The sequence below is a fragment of the Zophobas morio genome, unplaced genomic scaffold, assembly GCF_036711695.1.
Source record: "Zophobas morio isolate AGI-343-1 ecotype UQ-CSIRO unplaced genomic scaffold, CSIRO_AGI_Zmor_V1 ptg000029l, whole genome shotgun sequence".
NCBI classification, from domain to species: Eukaryota; Metazoa; Arthropoda; class Insecta; order Coleoptera; family Tenebrionidae; genus Zophobas; species Zophobas morio.
Genome location: NW_026972134.1, coordinates 4,121,760 through 4,135,094, shown reverse-complemented (window position 1 = coordinate 4,135,094; position 13,335 = coordinate 4,121,760). Strand labels below are relative to the sequence as shown.

Here is a 13,335-nt window from a genome sequence, read left to right as displayed (position 1 = left end):
GCTTACTTCAACTACCGTGTAAGCATCTAAGTGAATCATAATGTCGTGTCGTGTTTGCTTTCTTTGTTTTCTTGTGTGTCGGTCGTGGCTTTGACGTCGGGAATAAGCACTTCTAGGAGATTACCTAATGTTTCTTCGGTCGAGTTGGAGTAGTGACCTGTGCTGTTTGAGGGGAGAGAGGCTAAATGTGCTTTTGTTTTTAATTTACTTGAGGCGATTTTATACGCCGTGCCCCAAGGATCCTTTGCTAGGTCATCGGCGACGAAATTTCACCAGGACGTTAGTCACGCTTTGTCTAAAGTTTTCTTGTACTTAGCTTTGGTTCTTAGGTATGTGTTTTGTAGCCCTACTCTGTCATGGTGTATGTGGTTCCGCATATATGCTCTTTTCGCTCTTAATGCCTCTTTTCGAGCAAGTTCAATTTGGTCGTTCCACCACATTGGCTTCCCGTGATATACCTTCTTTTTGGGTATTACGTTCTTCATGATTGTGATAATCCCCGACGTTAGTGGGGTAGCTTTATCTTCAATACTTTCTGGGTTCGGTGTCCAAGTGAGGCGTTCCAGCTCTCCAAGGTTGGTGCAAATCCCGTTTAGGTTGTATCTTCTTTCAGTGGTTACCTCTATGGTAGCCCGAATTTTAAATGTGATATGGTTGTGGTCAGAGAGACCGTTGTCAATGACATCCCAATTCGTGATATTGTTTGCTAGCGTATGAGAGGAGAGTGTACACTACAACCGTAATCTTTCTTGGTATTCTCATCATCCTGTTCTTTATGTTTTCTCGAGTTTTGGAATTTCCGTCTGAGTCTTCTCACCTCTTTCTTGGGGGATGTAAGCTCTTCACTCCACCACCAAACACTTTTCCTCCCTCCCTCTCAGCGTGGCTGAAGGCAAAAATTTATGGACGGAACGGGTAGCGGCTCCTGCACAGTGTGCCTATCCGCCCCACGTTCGTGGACCAGCTACAATCCCACTGGCGAGGGCAGGGACCTATCCAATCACCTTGTGACTCTGCAGGCCAGCGCCCGAGCTGAACGCAGCTCACCCACCGAGACCCACCGGCACGCAGATTGTCCGTGTTTGTTAAGCTCTGGTTTCCTAGGGTAGCGGTACTGTTATGTAGCGGCCGTAATATGACGGTGAACTACGTCACGTAGCGTTGACCAAAAAGACGGTTGTTGTGACGGTGACCACTGATGTAAACTAACAAGACGGTGTCGGTCCGTAATTAATTTAAAAATTATTTCCCTATGTTCTTCGGAGTGTTCTGATTTATAATGATGGATGATCTAGACTTGGCACTATTAATTGTCTTGGAGGATGAAGAGTCATCAGAAGAGGAGTCAAAACGTTCAAAAGAATCTGATATATTCAAAAACCGTGCAACAGAAGGTGCATATGAAATTTTAATCTGTCGTCACCTGCACTGCAACGAAGAAAAATTCAGGCAATATTTTCGCTTAACTCCAGTGTTGTTTGATTACGTTCTAAACTACATCAAAGATGATATTACGTCAAAACCATGCAATAGAAATAAGAAGCCAATATCGCCTGAACAAAAACTAAGTTTATTTATAAGGTAGGTACATTGTTATTTTTTATTAGAGTGGCGTAAATGTATTTGACTCATCAGGGGAAAATGATGCGTTGGAAAAGTAATCACCACAACTACTGGCACTTGCTCTTGATGTCGATGGACTGTGATAAGGACTTATTAGACTCTGCTGCTCCAAATATTTTAACTCTGCATTACCGACCAATGTTCCAATATGCATCCTTAATTGTGCCTGATCATATGGTGGAAGCTTTTTTACAATCTTTGCCATAGAACAAAAAAAAAGTTCTGTTTCATCTTTCTCTGCAACTGCTGGTGTCGGTTGTCTCTCAGCTATTTTTTTAAGCAACTGCAACCGTTCATCAGAACTTTTTCTCTTCCTACATTTCTGCGGCGTACTAGGCACAGTTTTCCAGCGGTCGCGGTCCTCATCTGCTTCCTGAAGCAGGTCATTTTCGGCACCATCGTTTGCGTAATTTACTTCATTATCCACTGACTCCTGTGTAGCTTGACTTTCTTCGGTGTCCGTATCTTCTGTTGTAACAGAAACAACCTCACGACCAGGGATATTAGTAATTGTGCTAAAATTTATAGTATTAAGTATAATAGTAGTACCTCAAGACTCTACAAACCTTGCTTTTATTACTGAATAGCTGTCTAAAAATAACAGCAAATCAGACCTCTTTTTTGCTGCATCACCACTTGAACCAGTGCCTGGTTTTCCTCTTCGTCTTATGTAGTAGTCCCTTATATAAGCCCACCTTTTGCAGCAGTCGACAGCTATAAGCAGAATTGTTTTTTATTTAACAGCCCAACTTTTTTTTCAGGTATTTAGCAACTGGAGAGTCATTTAGATCATTGGCATTTCAATTTAGAATATGCCATTCATGGATCAGTTTCATTATAAGACAAGTTGCGAACAGCATTATCAATAACTTGTTTAATGTAATTATGCCACCACCAACAATGGAGCATTTGCGAAGAATTTCTAATACTTATATGTCTACTTGGAATTTTCCAAATTGTGTTGGAGCCATAGATGGAAAACACATACGAATAAAGGCACCCAAAAACAGTGGATCCACCTACTTCAATTACAAGGAATATTATTCAACAGTTATGCTAGCGATTGTAGATGCAGAATGCAAATTTGTAGCAGTAGACATAGGTTCTTATGGTAGAGGAGATGCAGGAATTTACTTGAAGAGTACATTTGGAAAAAACATTCTTAATAACACATTTAATATTCCTCCACCACAAACACTGCCGGGAACAGGTGATGTGGTACCACATGTGATTGTTGGCGATGAGGCTTTTGCTTTACATGCAAATTTGATGAAACCTTATCCGAGAAGGCAATCACAAATTGATCCATTGAAAGCTGTATATAACTATCGACTATCTCGAGCAAGGAGAACAACTGAAAATACTTTTGGTATATTATGTGGCTATTTTAGAATTTTTTTCCAGCCGATCGCCACTGCTCCAAAAACTACCGCCAAGTTGATTACTTGTGCCTGCATTTTATATAATATTTTACGAGAATCCAAGGTTCTTGCTCCTAATCAAGTTAATTTTGATGATCCGCTTCCACTACCTGAAGAAAACTTAATTCCTCTGGTAGCAAATAACATTCGGGCACCACATTCACCAATACAAATTCGTGAACTATTCAAAAATTATTTTAATGGAGCAGGCGCTGTCGAGTGGCAGAATAATTATTACAGACAGCATTGAACGTCCGGATTATACTTCATCTAATATTTATGCATTAATATGTAAACAGATATGTTAATAAAAAATATATATCTACGTACCTGTTTTTTGTAATGTCTGACCGATCTCAGTCCAAAGATTCTGTTTCAATTGGGCCTTCCGATAATCTTTGCATTTTACATTGAAAATAATCTCGTGATTTCTGACAAAATCAATCAGAATTTCATCCTGTTCACTGCTCCACGACATCTTGGGAAAAGAAATTTACCACCGCACAAGCACAAAAACGTTGCAACAAGTGTTTGCTGCCGTACTAGCGACCGCCAAAAACATGACGGTGCCGCTTTGTAGTAGAGCGGTGACGTTCACCGTCAGCTAAAAATCCAAGCAGATTTGAATGTATGTGCACGTTTTATGTGACGTCATTCACCGCCACATTACGGCCGCTATATTCCGGTACCGCTACCCTTGGAAACCCAAGCTTTACACGTTACACCAAAGCATGTGGCTTTCAACACACTCTCCCCGCGAAACCTTAACTCAGCGACCGGGCGGAGAGCATCGCTCCCCGCGGTACCAGTTTACGTCACTGGTCGGACGTTCGTGAACCCCTGCCACTTCCAGTTCGAGTTCACCCTTGCGGGATCCGATCGGCAGTGGTCAGCCAGCTCGGGTGCGCGGAATCGCCAATTCCGAAGGCCCTACCCTTTCCCGGCCTGTTTCTGGGTACCATGTACTACAGGTCCGTACTCGGGCGGTCACCCCCCTGCGGGTCTATAGACGGGCGGGTTTCTCGCACGCACATAACCACTCCCTATTTTCATTCATTCATCCGTTCATTCTTAGTCTTGCGCCTTTCAAATACCATCCTCGCGTAGTCACTTAATTTTTCAAAGTGCTCTTTCGTATTCAGACATTCACTCACGTTGATTATTTTTGCATTCGTTCTTATTCCCATTTCACTCAAGTTTCGTATATCCACATACAACTCACTCTATTAACACATGTTTCCAATTCTCGCTCCCTTTTCCACAATCACACATCGGATTCTCTCCAAGTTTCCTGTCATACAAAAACTGATTTAAGCTCCCATGTCCAGTCATCAAATAATACGCGTACAAGGATGGATCAAACCATTATTTCTTCCTTATTTCACTCACTTCTGATATAAACTCATATGTTACCCTTCTTTTCTCACTTGCATTCCATTTTTCCTGCTATTTTTCATACATTCTCTCTTGGACATACTTCGTTGATCCTTTTATTCCTTTCTCATCCAGTGTTCTTTTACTTACACATTCTAATACTACGTCATCTATCATGCCTTTTTTAATTCTGTATGCAATCCGTGCCTCAAACATCCATGGTAGTTCACCCATCAGTACTTCCATTGCTTCAGTCGATACAGTCCGGCATACTTTTAGGCATCCATACAGGGCAACTCGTTCACAGCTTTCTAACATTCTTCTTCCATATCCTTTCTCTAACACTTCACTCCAAACACTTACACCGTACAATGCAAATGCCCTTAAACACGAGCTCTATTACAGTCGTTAGCGAACTGTCATGAGTACGGTATAACTTCACATTGGTCATAAAATAGGAAAGTACACATTATACTAAAATATTCCCATGTGGGTATTCACTTCTTGCCAGCCGTCTGAGACTGATGGTCATGTTCTAATCAGATTTTAAAAAAGTTCAGAACATCCATAATTACATCTATTTCGTAACTAACACTAAGAAAAAATTGTGCATCATTAGACAGAACAATAAATGGCAGTAAACATGAACATTAAACTAAGTTAAAAGGAACGGACAGGTTTTTGAAATGTTCCCTTTTTAGAGTATTATTAAAAATATAAAATATATTAGATGAGAGGGTTGTTGGCGCTTTCCTAAGTCATGGCTCGAGATTGGGGGGGGAAGGGGGAGGAACCCCGAGGAAAGTGATATTAATACAACGATTCATATTGGATATGGCTCCCGATGTTGGGAACGTTTACCTTAATGATAGAGGAACGCCGGGTCACTGAATTGAACGCATGCTTAAAAAATAATGTGGACAGTGTCCTATAGGGCAGACTCTCGTAATACGACATGGGGGTCCCGAATATAACCGAAAGAATCTGATTTGATACGGGGAGTCAATCACTTGATGAACGAGATTCATAATGACGATGCATTAAAATCACTCCGAATTGCTGAAAACGGCCGATAATCCGACCTTCGCAAGAACAGAAGTGACCTAGTTACATGCGGTCAATGGGACTTACATATCATCGAGTTAGCAGCTCGGTGGAAAATTGGAATAGGAAGCTCGGCGAGGCGTCACTGCAATTAGCTGAAGAAGATTGGCTTGGAGATCCGCTTAGCACTATTTTGAAGGGGCTGGGCGGCCGGAAGTTGGGTATCGCGATCACACTAGGAAGTATATCGACCGAAAGACTAAATTTTAATACCAATTACGTTATTTTTATAAGGGTTTATAAGGGTTTTCGAGCGTGAGGACAACGAGGAAGATGTAACAAAAAGATCCATTTCTTTTGCCATAATTAATGGCTGTCTGACTACCCAGAATACTGGCAAATTCGTTAAATTTGTCGGTCTTGATCGCAAGTGTTTTGCAGTTGGAGTAATTTGATTGGGTCGAAATTTAAAGAATAGACCTATTCCTTATATGGGGGTGGAATGTGTCACTCGGTTGGGGATGTTCTGGCTTCCTTGGAGGACGACTCCATAATATGGGTCTCGCCGACTCTTCGGGGGATTGTGTGGGGACCGCCTCACTTCTGTCGGAACGGACGGCCGGCCTCATTTGGTGCCCTTACTAGCACCTGGTCTACGGATTGGTTTATCTGAGGTGTGCGCTTCCTCGTGGCGTTCGTCGGCGGCTTGCCTGTGACCTTCTCCTTCTGGTGCGTCCCAGGCGCCGGGGAATGGTTCGGAGGTATCCGAACATTACTCTGAACTGATAGCGTGCGTCGTCCGGAATAGAGAAGGGCGTCAGCGTGTCTTCCACGGTTTCCCGACCTCCGCATTTCCTGTAGCACGGGGTAGTTCGCGTGGGGTAATGACGTTAGCGTCGCTTGCTTAATACTCACTTCTGCACTACGTTCTTCTTCAATTTCTTTTAGAAAATCGGAAGTGGTTCTCGTCTCTTCTTGATCTTTGGTAAATATTAATAATTGAGAATACCACAACTGAAGCTCATAAACCTCGCCTGAACCCATTCAGAATGGGACTCTTTCAATTTTTTCAACTCTTTCCTGAATGCGCTTCTCAAATTATTATTAATTTTTTTAATGACGTAATCTTTTTTTAAGCAAGGGTGCAAATTCTAAGGGGGCACGGTCTGCACAAATGCGGACAATATGTAATACATGTAAATCAGATAATGAGGGAGAAGCAATGTATTCTTAATTTCTAATACTTGTTTAACTTTAACAGTTTTGTTTATGTTTATACATACTTCGAAAGAATTCGACCATATCGTATCAGCGCCAGTATTGAAATACGTATCGGTGGCATTAAATACATGCATATATATAAAAAAAACTGAAATTTTCATTTTGTCTCTTCAACACAGAAGATAGGACCAATTAATTAAGTAAGCGTACTCTTCTTTTTTTTTACCTCGAAGAAAATTGAACTCAGATTCATAAAGGACAAGTGCACAAGTATAGTCTTTGGCATTTCTATTGAGACACCACTTGTTAATTGTAAATTTGGCAACGTTCATTTTCAGACAATTTTCTAACTAAAAGCCGTTGTCAATCAACTGAAAGCTGTTACCAGTTGCTAAATTTTAAGCAAAATCAACAGGTGGTGTTTCAATAGAAATGGCAAAGAAAATATGTTATCTTATAAAATTTAAGGCCTACTTATTATGAAAAATTTTGAGGGGATGTCATCACGTTGTTGGTGGAGATTATCAAAATTTTGGGTAGCATTTAACTGTGTACATGATATTTCTAATGTATGTACAAAATTTGAAAACAATCGGTTCAGCAATTTCGGAGATTACGTGTCTAATAAAAATCGATAGACAGACAGACAAATGGATGGACGGAAATGGGAGACTACTTTTTTCGTACTGTAGGGGTCATGAAACGTCGAGAAAATATAAAAGTGGCCATTCGTCCGATGGACTCGATTACTATACTTCCTTAGCTTACGCTCGTGAAGTAAAAATTAATGACAGGTCTGATTTTATACAACTTCTCCTCTGGATTCGGTTCTCCAGGTGTCAGATTTCTCGAAAAATGCAGTGAGCGCAATATTCAGTGATGTGTGATTGTCCGACTAATTATTTTTATTATTTTCCGATTTGTGTTGTTCACATAATTAAGAAAAAATTATGTTATTTATTATATGTATTTATAAAATTTTCCTGTAAGAAAGATTTTTTCGTCCCATATATTTTTACTGAGTTATTAATAATTTGCAACATTTGCAATCAAATCCTTTCCACTTCAAAATCTCCCAAATTCTTACGAAATTTTTTATGGTAAATGCCTATTTTTTAAACTGGGAAGTTTAGCTCTGTCTAGAATTTTTCACTTCAAATTTCATGGATTCAGAAAATGGTATCGCCTCATTTTCCCAGAAGTTCTAATGTTTTGTGGAATCATTAATATCAGACCTAAAGTCTTTACCTTCTTTCGAATATTTATTGCTTCCATTAACTGAATCGAATAACATCAAAAAACAACAGTAGCTCCACCGGATCTTTGGTTCCACCGCCAAAGGCTTTCAAAGAATCAAAAAAATATAAATTAATAACAATAATAATAATCAATTTACTGTTTTTGCTTACCAAAATTCCCTGCTAAGTTGACTGTATACTTGTGGCGCATATTTAACCTTCATTTTTTTTATTTTTCCTGCATATATATGTTCATCAGTACGATGTGGTAGAGGGCCTTCAATCCATCAAGTGAATTACTGCCGTTATCTATTTCATATAATTTCACAATATGTTGTAATATTGCAAGTTTTTTTCTTTAATGCCATACGTAATACTCTATTTATAAAATTATTTCCTATACCTTTGAAAAGGTGTGGAGGATCGAAAATTGGAAATATATGTCATTTTTTCATAAAACTTCCTTCTACGTACTCACTGCCATTTGTAAGGCAGTCTTCCTTCGTTTCTTTCAAAAAGTTATTTAATACCTTAACGTTGGTGGTCACAGACTGTGGCAATTGGGTTTAGACCAACTAAGAAGGGCTAAAATTGTTTTTACCATTTTTTGAATTTCGTGTCCTTTTTCTCCACCTTTTGAAGAAAAAGCATAGCATACTGGTCGCTTTAATTACTCTTTGGTTCCTCCTATCATGAAGACTAGTCCGTGATCAGTTATCTCATGAACACGGTTACTTTCTCCAAAATCGTGGAAACCTTCGACATATCCCTTTCTTTCATTAAATGTAATATTAGGTTGAATCGACATTTCATCCCACATCAACGTCATGTAACGTTCTGACGGTGACATTTTCTGCACTCTGGCTCAATGAATTAAAAATTTCCATATTTACGCCAGCTTGAAATTGAATCTCTTTTAAAAAGTTGGTCAGTGCTCTTTTTCTGGGTAATGCAAATATATATATTCGAGAAAACGATATGATTTTGGGCTTTGTTTATAAAGTGTGTAGAGTGTCAAAGCCAAAATTTTGTCCTCCATATTAAAGCGACGTTGTTTACTTGATTTATTAGCTTCACGTAACTGACATTTAATAAATTTTATTCTTAAACTTATTTTAATCGCCGAGGTTCCGGCGATTTTTCGAAGAGGGGGGATATGTGTGATGCAGTCTGAGTTTTGGAGTGGTCTTCAAAGTCTCTTCTTTCAGGTTACAATGTTTATTTAAGACGTAATGAAGTTGAACAAGAACAAAAAAGGCAAAGGCGCGCCTAAAAGGATAATAATAAATACATTTTACAATTTGCAGTAGGTACATGGTGCTAGAGCCTCCCCAAAGAGGTAGCTATCGGTCTAACTTTGTAGCAAAGTTTCTTTTGCGGACTTGGTGAAATAGGGCAAGACTGTATGTCGGCGGGATTTTGACATAATGATAAAAGGAGTCTGTCAAAATTGTTGTTGATTCCGATACCAGGGATAGAAGCAGTGGCGATGGAGGGGTGGAAGTCAATAATATTGAGGGCTTGGCCCAATGGTGCCAGCGCAAGGCCCACTTGTTGCGAGGCCAAAAAGTGAGTGGTTGATTATTATCAAAGCGGTTAGGGCCGGAATCAGTTCGGAGTTTAAAATTAGCGCCTACAAGTTGGGGCAATTTTTTTGGTTGGGCGTATTTATTTTTAAGGGCCAGTTTTTCCGAACTGTTCAAGCTGTTGGCTACATAATGTGTCCAACGACTAGCGAGAGCCGTGTGCAAGGCCAACTCGGTAGTTGGTGTTTTGAGGGATCGGCGCCAGGTATGGGCAAGATCTCCTCTTCTAGAGCCGGATCTTGGACCGCTAAAATGGGCGAGTCCGGTTCTGTCTCCGCACGAGAGGCTGAGCCCGCTTCTGGCTCCGAGCGAGACGCTGAGTCCGCTGGTTTCTATCGCGCAGGTTCGGAGCGTTTTAACTCGCTGGTGTAACCGACGCTCGCACCTGTGTATTGGGCTGCGTTAAGGTAATGTCAGACACAGCTAATTTTGCAGCGCAACTTTTTGGTTGCCGCTGCAAAAGGTGCATGTCGTGTTCACACATATACGATCAAAAACGTGTTGCGTGCAGTTTTCTGTGCTGCGGCTGCCTACAAAAGTTGCGGGTATACAAAGAAGTTGCATAGCTATTCACACGGTGTGTGCAGTTTTGGCATCAGCCGCTGCATTTTACTGCTTCCTGTGCTGCGCTTCCTCTGCTGTTCGACATCATTTTTAAGAAGTCGTGGTCGTGAACGTGTCTCCTAAAAAGTGAACGAATGGTGGCCGAAAAGTGCAAAGCTGCAGCATGTCTTGCGGTAATCTTGCTCTACAGGAGAAAAAGAAGAAAACAACGAACTAAAAGAAAAATTTGGGTACGAGAGTGGATCCAAAAAAGAGAAGAATCTGGAGTCGTTGCCAATTTGCTGCAAGAGTTAAGACTAGGTGATGAAACCTTCTATCGAAACTTTTTAAGGATGTCAGTCACAGATTTCGACTATCTGTTAAATAAAGTATCGCCTCTCATAACAAAACAAGATACGTTAATGAGACGAGCTATTACACCAACTGAACGGTTAATCGTGACATTGCGATATTTAGCAACTGGTGAGTGTGTTCAAGCGATTTCTTTGCAATACCTATCTAAACATGTATACGTTTTTAGGTGATAGCTATAAATCTTTAATGTACTTATTCCGCATACCAGCTAATACAATTTCAACAATCATACCGGAAGTTTGCCAAGCAATTTATAATGTTTTGAAAGACGAATATTTAAAAGTAAGTAAAAATACTGTATATGAAACTAAAAACAGTGTTTATTCTGCGAACATTGTTGTTGACATTCGTAAGAAATGACCCAAGTTGGAGTCCTGCGACTGTTGATCTTCCTTGCTTTCATTAGGTTGTGATCCTTCGTCCCACGAGCTTCTCGAAGTAGTAGATGGTGAGGCTGAAGGCACCACAGTCGCTTGCCTGTTGTTATGCCTTATGGCGTGTTCCATACTGGCATTTAAAATTAAGTTTTGGATGTCATATTTCAGCTTGAACTGGATGTCTGGCGAAGTGGTCAACAGTCTAAGTTCATTTGCCACATATTCTCCAAAAATCGTAAATTCGTCGGTACGAGTAGATGCCGACAACAATGTCATGCACGTTTTCAAGGCAGTTTCTTCTTGTATATCTATACTGCGTTGATTCGGGCGCCGTTTCTTTGGTAATGGGCGCCCCGGAGTCTTCAAACCCATTGGTGACATTAATGCTGGCTCAGCAGCCAATGGGCTACCTGATTGTTTTTCATTACTCTCTTGTTCGAGTGGTAGCGCTTGTTCGAAGCAGAATTGGTCACTGGAAGATGAAGGATGACTGCTATATACCTCACTTATATCATCAGTACTATCCTCATTAGCTGCTGCTGCACCCTGCAAACCAATTTTACAAAAATAACGACATGATTTTTCCTTTACATATTTTGTTGTATAAGAGAAAGGCACAATGCAGAGTACTAATTCGCGTTTTTTGTTTTTCCAACTATAGATACCGGATACAGAAGACGAATGGAAGCAAGTTTCTCGTCACTTTGCTGAGAAATGGAATTTTCCCAATTGCTTGGGAGCTATAGATGGGAAGCACATAAATATCAAAGCGCCACCAAATAGTGGAAGTCTATATTTTAACTACAAACAAGCGCATAGCATTATTCTCATGGGTTTAGCCAATGCCAATTACAAATTTTTGTATATTAACATTGGCGCTCCTGGTCGCGATTCAGATGGCGGCGTTTACATGAATTGTTCATTATCACAAGCGCTGGAAAACAACACACTCAACATCCCAGAATCAACACCATTGCCAGGGAGAAAACAACCTATCCCCTATGTTGTTGTTGCAGATGATGCATTTGCATTAAAACCGTATATGCTGAAACCATTTGCTTTCAAAAGTCAAAGTGTACCAGAACGTATTTTTAACTATCCTCTCTCGAGCCCGAAGAATAATTGAAAATGTTTTTGGAATTGCTTCAGCCCGTTTTCGAGTTCTCCGAAGAACTATGGAACTATCTCCACCCAAAGTGAAAATAATTGTCAGTGCTGTGTGTGTATTACATAATTTTTTGATGTCTCGAAAACGTTCTTCAGCAGTATATGCACCATTAGGTACTTTTGATACAGACAACGAGGACGGTACAATCACGTTAGGCACATGGCGTAATACCGAAGCAGTTGTTCTGGAGCCTCTGCAAAGAACTACAGTGCCTAGAAATGCTACTATGGCGGCAAAAATGATTCGAGACGAGTTTAAAGAATATTTCTGTCGAGAGGGAGAAGTTCCCTGGCAACGGTATTATATTTAAAACTGTTACCTACACATGTAACGACAGCATACATACTTAATAATTATATACTCACTATAGAATCTATTGTTTTTGTCGTGCCCGTGTGGCGAAACATAAATTGCAATGAATCAAAAAATTTCCACTTCGTCTTGTATAGCTGCCCTTCAGACATGACAGAGTGTGTCTTGGTCATTTTTGCGCGTTCTTTGGAGTACTGTGCTCTCAGAGTATGGATTTTTTTTTACTTCCTCATTCGCAATCTTGAGTGCTGCAGCAATTTCCTCGATGGCGTTTCTTCGTTTGATCTGATTATGGTAATCCTTGTGATTGACATTCCACGGGGAGTTTTTTACGTCTTCGCGTTGCCATTTTAATGGTTGCGCCATTTTATTCAAAAATCAGATATCTACATATGTATTTTATATAGGTACACATTTCAAGTGAATTATTAGCGAAATTCCGTAGATTACTGTATATATTTCTTACCTTATAACTTTGCACTATGTGCCTTCCTTCACCAAAGTTGTAGAACTGCGCCTGCAGTCGCAGTAAAGTTTCACCCAAACATATATTTTTTGTTGCACGTGCAGCATTAAAAAATACTCGTTCACACACAGCAACTTCTAATGGTGCGCGCATCGTAAAAAGTTGCGAGCTACCATACTGCATACGCTTTTGCTGCAGCAGCAGAGGAGTGCACACTTGTGCAGCATGATTTTGTGCAGTATATTAATTGGCTGCGCTGCAAAAGTAGCTGTGTCTGACCTTAGCTTAATCTGGAGCGGCTGACGGACCGACGAGAACACCAACTTTTTATGTGCTTATTAATTAAAGGTTCGAAATTTTGTTTGATAGTACCATTTTTCATTGTGACAGGTAGTTTTACCTTCTTCACTGTATTCTTTGGTACAAGTCTTTCCATTAAACACCTGTTCGAAATTTCAAAGTATCGGACTGGTAGTGTTGTATGAGCCGTGATGAGGGAACCGTTTTCCAGGTCAAGTTTGGCCTTTATTTTCTTTAAATTATCTAGTTCTAGTAATCCGTCAAACATGCTATGAAATTTATATCTG

General features: G+C 40.1%; 3 protein-coding genes across 6 annotated transcripts in view; all 3 read left to right on the top strand.

Annotated features, from left to right (window-relative positions):
* LOC135137729 (uncharacterized) overlaps positions 1–13,335 on the top strand; it is a 197,602-nt gene that overhangs the window by 75,409 nt on the left and 108,858 nt on the right. The window lies entirely within an intron of this gene.
* LOC135137731 (uncharacterized) lies at positions 1,129–3,369 on the top strand. Its single transcript, XM_064067457.1, has 2 exons — positions 1,129–1,581; positions 2,385–3,369. Exons 1-2 carry the CDS (start codon positions 1,280–1,282, stop codon positions 3,292–3,294), a joined length of 1,212 nt encoding a protein of 403 aa, XP_063923527.1. The 5' UTR covers positions 1,129–1,279; the 3' UTR covers positions 3,295–3,369.
* Positions 9,060–12,277, top strand: LOC135137732 (uncharacterized). The gene is made up of 3 exons (XM_064067458.1): positions 9,060–10,533; positions 10,592–10,707; positions 11,464–12,277. The coding sequence occupies exons 1-3, from the start codon at positions 10,206–10,208 to the stop codon at positions 11,926–11,928; spliced, it is 909 nt and encodes a 302-aa protein (XP_063923528.1). The 5' UTR covers positions 9,060–10,205; the 3' UTR covers positions 11,929–12,277.

Coding starts and splice junctions, on each gene's coding strand:
- LOC135137731 (XM_064067457.1), top strand. CDS start 1,280: ATGATGGATGATCTAGACTTGGCACTATTAATTGTCTTGGAGGATGAA. Junction 1,582..2,384: donor AAACTAAGTTTATTTATAAG/GTAGGTACATTG, acceptor CTTTTTTTTCAG/GTATTTAGCAACTGGAGAGT.
- LOC135137732 (XM_064067458.1), top strand. CDS start 10,206: ATGGTGGCCGAAAAGTGCAAAGCTGCAGCATGTCTTGCGGTAATCTTG. Junction 10,534..10,591: donor ATTGCGATATTTAGCAACTG/GTGAGTGTGTTC, acceptor ATACGTTTTTAG/GTGATAGCTATAAATCTTTA. Junction 10,708..11,463: donor TGAAAGACGAATATTTAAAA/GTAAGTAAAAAT, acceptor TTCCAACTATAG/ATACCGGATACAGAAGACGA.